General features: G+C 41.1%; 1 protein-coding gene across 4 annotated transcripts in view; it reads right to left on the bottom strand.

Moving 5' to 3' along the window:
* The window catches only part of ST8SIA1 (ST8 alpha-N-acetyl-neuraminide alpha-2,8-sialyltransferase 1), a 147,911-nt gene that overhangs the window by 66,676 nt on the left and 69,202 nt on the right, over nt 1–12,033 (bottom strand). For all 4 annotated transcript variants that reach the window (XM_005869560.2, XM_014542331.1, XM_014542332.1 and 1 more), the window contains exon 3: nt 861–970. In XM_005869560.2, coding sequence (XP_005869622.1) covers nt 861–970 — 110 coding nt within the window. The remainder of the gene's footprint in view (nt 1–860; nt 971–12,033) is intronic.

Genomic DNA, 12,033 nt, shown 5'->3' with positions numbered 1-12,033 from the left:
AGGCCCTGAATGACCCCATCATTTGGCCCCATTTGGCTCCTCCCTTCCTTTCTCCTTTATGTCCCCCCTTCCTATTCAGCCCAGACTCTAGGTCTGTCACTTCACACGCTTTCCAGCCAGGACCCTCCATGCTGTCACACTCCGTCCTTCTTTCCTTTCATTCAGACAATCCCCAATTGTGTCAATCCAATCACTTGCTGTCCTCACTCTGGTCAAAATCACCCGACAGCACAGGTTGGTGCCAGTACGGTGTGGTGGTCTGTACCCACAGTGGGATGTGCCTTAGCGATTCCGTTATTCACTGCTGCAGAAGCCTCCCGTTTTCTGCTGAAAGCGATGCTCACATCACTACTCTGCTCAGTCCTTTATTCCAAGCTTACTCCTTGCTCGAAATTTATCCCCTTGCCTTCCCTCCAGTTTTCCTCCTCAGACACAGATCAAATCCCTCTTCAAATCCCACCTGCTACTCACAAATGCTTTTGTGAAAAGCAAAGAAGAAAATGGTATAGAATGACATGAATACATTAAAATATTTATTCATGCAGGGTTAGTCTTCAGAACAATTTTTAAAGTTTTAGGCACCCGACTGTGTAATCTAAAATAAAATCTTCATGTTCCCACTCTGAGGGTCTTCGAGGACCCCTGGACCTTTCTCAGCTTTGTACTTTCTGGGGGCACACACGTTCCCTTGCCCCCCTGGTCTTCTCCTGAACTCACTTGTGTATGAACTTGAAGGGAAGCTAAAGAGCAGCTACAACTGATTAATCACAAGCGACTAATTTCCAAAGGCCCCAGGGCTTGTGGGAGGGGTGGGGGAAAGGAGAAAAGGCAGGGGCCACACTGTGGGTGCTCTCTCTTACCGCATGACAAAATTTGCTTCATCTATTTGACGGCCACAGCCACTCTTCTTCAGAATCCCACCATTTCCCACCACCGCACATTTCTTCAAGGGCAGCTGGAATGGGGTTGCCTAGCAACAGAAAACAAGGCGGGTTTTCACTGCAGAGAACACACAACTACTCACAAAATCATTGTTTACAGCAGACCCTTTGGAGGAATTTGACCGAGTTTGGGCAGAGCGAAGGGAACATGTAAAAAGAAAGATGCAAGAAGTTTGTTAAGGAACAAACTAGCCCGTTCCTTTAAAATTAAAAAAAAATTTTTTTTAAACTCTCTGCAGTATATTTTCCTTTTCCCGCCCCCCCTGTATCAAATTGGCCATGCACATAGTAGTGTCTGCTAAGGAAAAGGGGAAAATCCAAGCCACACACATATTTTTAAAGGCAATACGCTGGGAACAAATGCAAATGAATTATGTTCCCCACTTGAATGCAATTTCATTCATTCATACAATTGGTCATAATCATTCAACAAACGTTGCTAAGCATTTACTGTGCTAATTGTTGCAGATTGATACAAGGATACAGAAGTCATATGCCTCGGGATTCACAATTTTGGATGTGAGTGGAGTGTGACGTATATATTTATGCAGCAGACTCTAAGATTATGCTGAAATTGCTGTAGAAGAGAGAGGTAAGCTCCAAATATTGTGGAGAATCCTAGGGAAGGACAGAAGGCATTTCGGCCAAGTCGACTCAGGTAAAGGCTTCTCACTCAAGATGAATCTTAAAGGATGAGCGGTTTGGCCAGGCAGGGAAAGCAGCATAAACAAAGGCACAAAAGTATGCTGAGAACCAGTGCTGTGTTTATGAGCAACTGAACACGCTGGGTGGGTCTGTTTAGAACTTAGGAGGCACTGAGGGGCAAGTGACTTGTAACTGAACCAGACAGCATGTGTCTTTCTTTCTGCAAACATTGAACTGGACTGAAAAAAAAAAAAATGCTCACTGTACCTGAGTGTTCCCTGAAGTGCTATTAATAGTACCAGGGAATATCCAAACCCAGCAATAGCCCCTGAAAGTGAAATGCGTCATTCGGTCTCTTTTAGCTAGATCAGCAAGAACCACCAGATACAGAATTTCCTGCTGGCTGAAACAATGCATAATGGTGGGAGTTCTTTACCTTACTATATATAACTGACACATAAAATAGCTACAGTGATATTAAGTAGGCCATCCTGGATGAATCTGAAGTAAATAATATGGGTTATACCAAAAGAATAAATGTATACTATAAAAGTCTTGCCTAGGCATAAAATAATCAAACAAGAAAAAAAATTAGAGACATCTTTGTGCTCATTGGTAGCTGAGATAGGCTCTGGACTCAGCACAAGAAGACAGTTTCCCTTCCTTGGTTTCTAGTATGTAAACGGAACAATCAGAACTATGGAGATACAGTTAATAAAGATACAGCACTCAGCCCGGCCGGCATTGCTCAGTGGTTAAGCATTGACCTATGAACCAGGAGGTCACTGTTCAATTCCTGGTCAGGGCACATGCCTGGGTTACGGGCTCCATCCCCAGTGTGGGGCATGCAGAAGGCAGCCAATCAATGATTCTCTCTCATCACTGATGTTTCTATCTTTCTCTCCCTCTACCTTTCTCTCTAAAATCAATAAAAATATATTTTAAAAAGATACAATACTCAAAGTGTAAAGTCTAAGCATTTGCCCACAGAATTAAGAATTCCCTCCATGACCACAACAGAGACCCGTCCAGGGGACTCCAGAGCAGGATACACAGAGGAGAAATAGGCAGAGGCCAGCACTCACACATCTAGGGTAATATGTGGCACTTTCTCAGTCACTCCTGAGAAGAGGGTTTGAAATCAACACTCGAAACACATTAATTAGATCTATAAATTGTTAGATATAGATTTGTGTCTTTATGTTCAAGTTAGCTGTTCATTTATTGCACAAGGATTTGCTAAGTGCCTGCTATTCAGGAATTGTCCTGGGTGACAGGAAAGTAAGTGGTAATCGCTGTTCCACTGGAGCTTATATTCTAGTGGGAAATGGATGATAAATAAAGATAAATGAGTAAAATGAACAGTACACCAGGTGGTGACATGGACTGTGGAGAGAAAGAAATAATTGGCATTAGAGGACCAGGAAATGCTTTTTAAGAGGAACTGCAACTTAAACAAGTGGTCAGGGAAGAACTCAAAGGAGCCATGTAAGCAAATCCCTGAAGGAGATGAGGAGTGAGCCTTACCAATATGGGTGGGGACCACTGGTGTAGACCTGGAGGAGGGAACATTCCTGGGGTTTGAAAGGACAGCCAAGAGCCCATTGTGTCTGGAGATGAGTAAGCAAGGGAGACAGAAGTAGGAGAGGAGATCAGAGAATTAACTGGTGGGGAGGTTGGCGAACAAATTCTGTAGGGCCTGGTAGGGTATGGTAAAGATTTAGAGTTTTATTCTAAGATGAGAATCAAGTCACTGAATGGTGAGTAAAGGAATGGCAATATTCCATATTTTGGGACCATCACTTGCTACTGTGAGAACAGGCTGTAGGATGTCATGGGCAGAAAGATACAGACTAGTTAGGAGTCTCGTGTAACAAGAGACTAAAGATTTTGGTGGTTTGGGCTGGGGTGCAGGGGTAGTGAGAAGTAAGCAGATTCTGGAGATATTTGGGAAGAAGAGCTGATGCAGTGGAAATAGGGTAAGAAAAAAAGAGAGAAATCAAGAATCATGCCAAGGTTTTTGGCTTGAACAACTGTAAAGATGGACTTGCCATTTATTGAGATATGGAAGATTATGAGAGGGGCAGGTTTTAAGAGAATGATCTGGAGCTTAATTTTAAATATGTCAATTGTGAGATGCCCATTATACTTGTAAGTGGCAATGTCAAGTGAACAATTGGATATATTAGATTACAGTTAGAAAACCAATCTTCTCTGGAGATAGAAAGTTGGGAGTGATCAGCATACAGTAGGTATTTAAAGTTAGGAGACTAGCTGGTGAATGAGCGTAGACAGAGAAGAGAAGAGGTCTAAGATCTGGATGGATCCTGGGGCACTCCTCAGGAGAATGAGGAGAGATCAGTAAAGGAGACTAAGAAAGAGTGGCCAATGGAATGGGAGAAATAACAGCAAAGTGTGGTGTCTTGAAAGCCTGGTTTAAATATATATACTAATAAAAGGGTAATATGCTAATTAGACCGGAAGTTTTCCAGACGTCCTTCCAGACAAAGCCATGATGGCAAGGGGCCAAGGCAGAGGCAGTTAGGGGCGATCAGGCTGGCAGGGGAGGGCAGTTAGGGGCAATCAGGCAGGCAGAGGGGAGCAGTTAGGGGCAATCAGGCCAGGAGGGGAGCAGTTAGGGAATAATCAGGCTGGTAGGGGAGCAGTTAGGGGGCGATCAGGCTGGCAGGCAGAGCCCCAATCGGCCCTGCTCTGAGCCTGACCAGGGGCTGCACTTAGGGATTGGGCCTGCCCTCTGCCACCCGGGAGCAGGCCAGGTCGTTAAGGTCGTTATCTCCCGAGGGGTCCCAGACTGGGAGAGGGCACAGGCCGGGCTGGGGGACCCCCCTCCCCCCGCCCCCCGAGTGCACAAATTTTTGTGCACCGGGACTCTAGTATATATATAAAGAAGGAAGGGGGGAAATTGCATCAAATGCTACTGACAGATTAAATAAGAAAACAGCTAAAAATTGCCACTGGATTTAGCAACATGGAGGTCAGTGGTAACCTTAACAAGGACAGATTAGGTACAGTAGTGAGGACAGAAAACTGATCTGAGTTCATTGAGTTATACATGTATATTTGCACATCTATATACTATCATTTATTTGAAACTAATACTTAGTTTGCTTTGTAAAACCCAACTTAAAGCCCCCTCCATGTTGTCAGAGAGCTTCCAGAACCAGACTGACTGGCAATCCTAAGTTTCCAGACAAGAATCTGGGCCCAAAACAAGATCTGGGAAGCGGCAACAACAGCAGCATAAACCTGTTTCCTGTTTCTAAAAGGAGATAAAATCACACAGGATTTTATGAGATTATATGAGACTAGAGGCCTGGTGCACAAAATTCGTGCACTCGGCGGGGGGGTGAGGGAGCCAGCCCGGCCGGGAGCCCTCGGGAGATGTCTGACTGCCTCAGAGGTGGGAGAGGCTCCCACCACTGCAGCTGGGCTCAACAGCCATGAGCCTGACTCAGGGCTTCTGGCTGAGCGGCACTCCCCCTGTGGGAGCGCACTGACCACCAGGGAGCAGCTCCTGTGTTGAGCATCTGCCCCCTGGTGGTCAGTGCACGTCATAGCAACTGGTAGTTCCACTGTTCGGTCAATTTGCATATTAGCCTCTTATTATATCGGATGATGTACATAAGGCAACTCTCAGAGCCACTGGCATGGTCATCTCATCTTCCTTCACTTCTCTCATCTCTTCCCTCCTTCCAGCAGATTTTACTGACTCATTCAAGCCATGAAATACCTAAATTCCATGGGTAAAATAATGATTTATTTAACTCTATCTTAACAATTGGAATAATTTTATTAGCAGAACATTTAACTATTAAACCAATGAACTATAAAAAATATTTTTTAAGCCCTCCAACAAAAAGCCAGTGAGAAAAACAAAAGCCATTTCTGACTTTTTTTTCCCAGCAATGTTTGTTTGCTGCTTCATTTGATCAACTACTAGCCCTCACACAAGCAATTTCATTTCAATAAATATTTCTTGAGTGCCTGCATGCACTCTTCCGGGCATTGGTAATACACCAATGGACAATAAGAGATCACTAAAAGGAAAAATTTAATTAAGAAAACACTGTGGACTTATTTAAACTAATTGAGATAATATCATTATTCTATTTTAGAACATACCATATGTCAACTTGACAATGGTCAATGCTTACCAGAATAATGTATGAATAAGGTGTTCTCCTTTTGGGATATACTACATAGAAAGAACTTTTGATCACCCATTTCCTCATGAATATTATGATTTTGGCAAGGAGTACTTTTATTAAAACACTCCATCCTTTCTTTTCAGATGTATTTCATGCATCCATGTAAGAAAATATCTATTGGATCTGAGAATATAGTACACTTTCCCTGCTAACCTTAGAAAATACTACTCTAAATGAAAGGCTGAATTAGGCAGATTGACTATAGCAATGAGCTAAAAATATTGCTTGAGCACTAATTCATCTTATGGATCTTTGTCCAAATGTTTTCATCTATAACAATTTGTTCAATAAGTTCATTATTTAATCAGCAGATTTATGTTGAGCATCTAATCAATTTTCAGCAATGCGGCACTTCCTTAATGTAATAATGGATGTATAATTTAATTCCCAAACTTAAACAACAAATCTGAGTCTCACCACTACCTAAATATGAGCTAATTAATAAATCCATTCAGACTCTTGCTTCTGAGATACCTCTTATCCATGTCATCATCCACAGACTACATTGCCTGTGCCTCTTCTTAAATAGCCCTGATGCCCAACTTTCCTTTACAGTCAACAACTATTTGTTGATCACCTATTATGGACCAGGAGCTGTTATGGATACTGGAAATATGCTGGTGAACAAAATAGACATGTACCCTACTTGTGGAGCTCACCTTTTAACAGGAAAAGCAGGATTTAACAAATATGATAGAAAAGGGCAGAGTGCAGCAGGGTTAAGGAATATCTCTGAGGAAGTGACACAGATCTAAGCTCAGAAGTTTTTAGACATAAGAAAAGTAGTTGAGATTTCTATTCTAATAGATAACCTTGGGAAGGTTAAAATAAGACAAACAAAAATTATGGCCTTTAATGCTTTATGGCATGGATGAATATAAATTAGGGCCTTTAATGTTTTGTGGTATGAACGAAGGTAAAAAGACTTGTTATAGGCTAGAAGGCTTTTTTGGAAACAAACCACAAAATCCAACTGCAAAAATATTCCAGGTTGACTATATGACTTTAGGAAGAATATTATTAATAGCTAAAGAATTTAAACCTCGTTTTCTGTGTGCCATATGTAAATAATGCCTGAGCATCCCAGAATGGTTTCTATAATTAAGTGAATGACGCATTATTTACCAGAGTCATTTCCAAAGCCAGAGACCTCACTTGGTCCCCTTCCCCACATGCAATCCACACAAGACAACACAGCACTAGGAGGCAGTGACCTCACCACCAGCACTATCATGCCTGTCATCACCCACCCCACAGACATAACTAGATGTCTCAAATGATGACACTGCCCCTCTAAGCAACTGAGTTAACCAACACCAATCACTAATTGTGTTAAGAGTTTGAGCTCGCCTTGGGGGAAGGGGAGAAGTTAGGAGGTGCATGGATAAAAAGAAAAATGTAAACCATTTAGTAGAGAGAGAATTGGGTTAAACAATGCCATAATAACTATATTCACAGCAATACACACTATTTCCACAAAAGCAGCTCTGATTACAATAGTCTTTGAAAGACAATACCTTTGCCCAGCCAGCATGGTTCAGTGGTTGAGTGTCGACCTATGAACCAGGAGGTCACGATTCGATTCCCGGTTGCGGGCTTGATCCCCTGTGTGGGGCATGCAGGAGACAGCCGATCAATGATTCTCTTTCATCATTGATGTTTCTATCTCTCCCTCTCTTTTCCTCTCTTAAATTAATAAAAAAATATATATTTTTAATTTTTAAAAAGAAAGACAATACCTTTGAGGCATGTCTACAATGCAAAAAATTAGCATCATGCATTGATATAAAATCAGAAACGAATAATGAATAACATTCTATAGAACAAGAGCAGAGATTATGAGGAAGGCTATAATGTCCCCACATCCAAGTTATAAAAAGCAACCTTAAATCTAGGAAGCACAATGGAGCACAAGGAAGCCAAAAAGTTTTGAAACTCCAGAAGCAGCTCACTAGGACTCTATCCATAGTGACCGTCTTCTAGAAACCATCACAGTCCTGAGCAGATGGGAGGAGGCGCTAAGGCACACCGCTTTATGAGAACTGAACAATAGTCTAAGTGAGAGTAAGCAGACTGGTGGCCAACTCAATATCTTTAATTCCAAGAACTCATCTAAGCATTTTTAAATGCTCTCTTGCTTTTGAAGATGACCACAAAGAGCACTGTGTTTTAAAGTTAATACAGGATCTATCAGATTACATCAGATATAACTCTCCATACTTCACTGCTTCAATGTCTATTTCTCAGATGCGCTGAATAACTTTTTCACCTACCTTGTTCTAGGTTCTTCTTCCTCTACCTTCCCTCTACCACTCCCTGCTCCTGTTTAATATCTAACTGACATTTCATGCCTTGGTGCTTTTATACTTGGAGGGAAAGGAGAAATGCCATAAATATTTCCAAATAAACATTGTTTCATAGCTTAAGAAAAAAAAGTGAGGCTTTCAAGCTAAATTTTGCTAATTTTGTTACAGGTGTAACTTTACCTCTCAGCTAGAAGAGTTGGCACTGTTATTTTCACATTTCACAATTCAAAGGAAAATTCTGTTTTTGTTTGTTTTGCCCTACTACATCCTCCAAACGCTTCTCTTTGACAGGAAGGGGGAGCAAGTCTTCCTTGTCCTGCAGTTGTGTTTTACAGCTAGCAAAATTACCATGCCATTCAGTATTTAGAACACCATCAAGTGCCACTATTAAGGAGAGATAGCAAAATTACCATGCCATTCAGTATTTAGAACACCAAGTCCACTATTAAGGAGAGGGATCAATGTCAATGTTAGACATGGGTCTCAAGTCTTAATGGAAAAGCAGAGATTTTGATTTGCAACCTTTCAGAGTGGCCTGAAAAGCTGTCACTACATGCCAGCTGCCATTAGTCACGATGTCAAACATATGCTTGCCCTTATTGATGAAAATCTCAAGTTTTTGTGCATAAGAACATGACCTCACACATCCAATTGCACTTCAACCCACTCATTTCTAGGTACCCTCACCCACATATCCACAGGGACTCCCACACATAATTATGCTCCACCCACACACATAATTTAATTTCTTGCCCGTATGGCAATTATATCCTCAACCTAGGCATCTAAATACACCCCCTGCCTCACATCTAATTACAGCCCCCCTCTTATGAATGTAATTACCTCTTTCAGCCACCCATCTAATTATGCCCTCCTTGACATGTTTAATTGTACTGCCCACTCAAGGAACTACTTACACTATAGCCAGTGCATCAATTAAGTCCCCAACCCTTTAACAATATTCCTCAGATGCACATCTCTTTGTCTCTGAACCTCACTTTATTATTTCAACTAAGGATTGGCAACTTCCCACAAGAGAATTCCTAGTAGGCCTGGCACCCAGCTAAACAGGCAAAATAATGACAAGATGCAGCTGAATCAAAAGCAGATTTGGTCCTTTCCAGTAAATAAGTGAATATGTACTTGCTTTTTTGGTCACTGAACTAGCCCCTTGGAAGTCCAAATTAAAATTTCAGATGTTTTTCTTACTTTGTATGCATAAGCATTTTTATGATGAAAATATCCAGTAAGCAATTTACTTAAGAGGCGAATGCTTCTCATTACAGATACTATTGAACTCTTAACAAAATTACCCCAAACTTTGCCTGGGGATATATATTTATAAGTACTAATTATAGAATATTTGCACATCCCTACCATTCAAGAAAATTTGACTGCTTTTCAAATACATGAAAACAAATTTCCCGAACACTGCTACTTAGATTTGCCACTAATAAATCCCACTAATAAAATTGAGATTTTGAAAGGATAAGTGCAGCATTAATATTCTCTGTACACAGGATGCATCTCTGAAAATTGAATGAAGTTAATATTTATATAATGGGTAGTACTTCCCTATTAACATTTTTTGCTCAATCCATTATAAAAATAACAAGCGTTGCAAGGAGTATTGTGACTTTTGCATACATAATCTGTTATTCTGTATATAACCTCTGGAAGCCAAATATAACAACAGTTCATGTGACTATTCAGCAGATTTATTAAACACTAGAGGCCTGATGCACGAAATTCGTGCAAGGGTAGGCCTCGCAGCCACGGCCACCTCGGCTGCTGCTTCACAGCCCCAGCTGCTTTGGCTGCGGCCCCGCCCCCCACCCACTGGTTGTTCCGGAAGGTCACTCCCCCCCCCCCCATCTGGTCTAATTAGCACATTAGCTCTTTATTATATAGGATTGCATAATCCATTTCCGGTTAATGGAAATTTGTTACTGATATTGTTTCTGACCTATGAATGCCCAGACAGTAGGGACTATAGTTTAGGCCAGAGGTTAGCCACATTTTAAGAGTCCTCCAAACGGCAGGCTGTTTTTTCATGACAAGAAAAGGAAGTACATGCACAACATTTCAAAGGTAGCGGCCAGTGATTCTTAGTAGTGGAACAAAAAATGGCCACAGCATCAGCAGGGACTAAGCCTCATGACACTGCTAGACTTTGCATTCTCAACCCCAGAGATGGAAATGCTACTGGGGGATCCTTTCTCTGAAGATACCGTGTGTCTTCCTGTTGATGAACACTAGCCTGGAGCCTGCCTGCCCGGCTGCCTGCATCCGAGTCCCAACTTATCTTTCCTCGACGACCACCAGCAACTCATGTAACCTTAGTGCCTTAGCCTTCTCATTTGTACTAATGGCACCCATCTCATACAGTTGTTGTGAGGATTAAATGAGTTCTGTCTGGCATAAGGTAAATGATCAATAACTGTTATTTTTATTTTCAGTGGGCCATTATGTTCTTAGCAACACAGCCCAGAGATCTTGGAGTCATTTTTGCTCATCTCTCAGAATTATCCTAACATCTACCTCTACAGGGGCTCTTCTGTTCTCCTGTGTCTATCCTCAATGCAAATACAGGGTGGGGCAAAAGGAGGTTTACAGTTGTGAGTATGTGAAACACTTACTTCATTCTTGTATTATTTTCATTAATTATTGTATTATTTTTCTATATGAATAACTATAAACCTACTTTTGCCCCACCTTGTATTTTAAAAAATGGCTTACAACTTAGTTGGCTTCTACTTCTTGCTTATCATCCATCCTTCACTCTCATATACCAGTTATTCTTCTAAAATGTAATGATGATGGTATCACAGGTGTTTGCAAATGTCCAAACACATCAAATGAACAGATTAAATATGTGCAGTTCTTCATATACCAATCATCCCTCAATAAACCTTTAAATAAACAAAAGCTAGTACAAGTCACTCAACCTATAAAAAATGTATAAAATGTACCATGTTTCCCCCTTTCCACAGAAAAAAAAATGATTGCAATCTTCATTGAGGCACCCAGGACCCACCAACACTCTAACCTCCCTGCTCATTCTCTTCTCACAACACATCATCTATGCTCCCACCCAATATTCCCTCTACACCATGTTATTTACCTGTGTTTCCTCCAACACAATCTGAATTCCTTGTCTCCCTACTTTTGTGGAGGCTGCTATAATGACTCCTACCCTTCTTCCCCTTACTTTCCCAAATCCAGTGTTTGCCTACCAAATTATTTTTCACCCTTAAAATCTGTAAAGTCTCTGCAAGTATTGTGTTCAGTAAGATCCCTTACCAGCTCTCCATGTCCCCTACAAGGAATGCTCAAAAATGGAAACAGATCAGAGGAACATTGAAATCCATTTACGCTCAATGAGTCATGAGAATCATATATTAAGCTGTGTACAGTGACTTGTAAGTATAGGTGAAATTCAATCAAATCATTTCCTCAAAACTTCAGACTTTCAAACTTATTATCATTGACGTTATTTTGTTTGTTTGGCAATGGAAGTCAAGATCGTATACAGAAAAACCCATTAAATAATAAAAATAGGAAAAGAGAAGAGAAGATGCTATTTGAGGCAGAAGGTGGGTGCTGCTCCCTGATCTCTTGGTGTCTCCCTCATTTCTGAAAGTGATACTTAGATACTGCAAGGAATTTGATGGGGCAGAAAACCACTCATCTAATCAAACTCCTTTTTTATTTTTCCCAGAAATGAAGAACTACAAACATCAAGCAGATTTCAGTTAAGAACATTTGACAGGTATTTACTGAGTGACAACCAACCACATACCAGTCACTACATGAGGTGTTGGGGCAAAAATCCTGACCTCCCAGCTTAAGGTTTGTTCCACTAAAATGTAATATGAGTTAAGATATATATCTCAGAGGGAAGGCAGGGGT

The sequence above is a fragment of the Myotis brandtii genome, unplaced genomic scaffold, assembly GCF_000412655.1.
Source record: "Myotis brandtii unplaced genomic scaffold, ASM41265v1 scaffold299, whole genome shotgun sequence".
Taxonomy (NCBI): Eukaryota; Metazoa; Chordata; class Mammalia; order Chiroptera; family Vespertilionidae; genus Myotis; species Myotis brandtii.
Note: the sequence above shows the minus strand (reverse complement) of the source record. Positions and strands in the feature narration are given on the sequence as shown.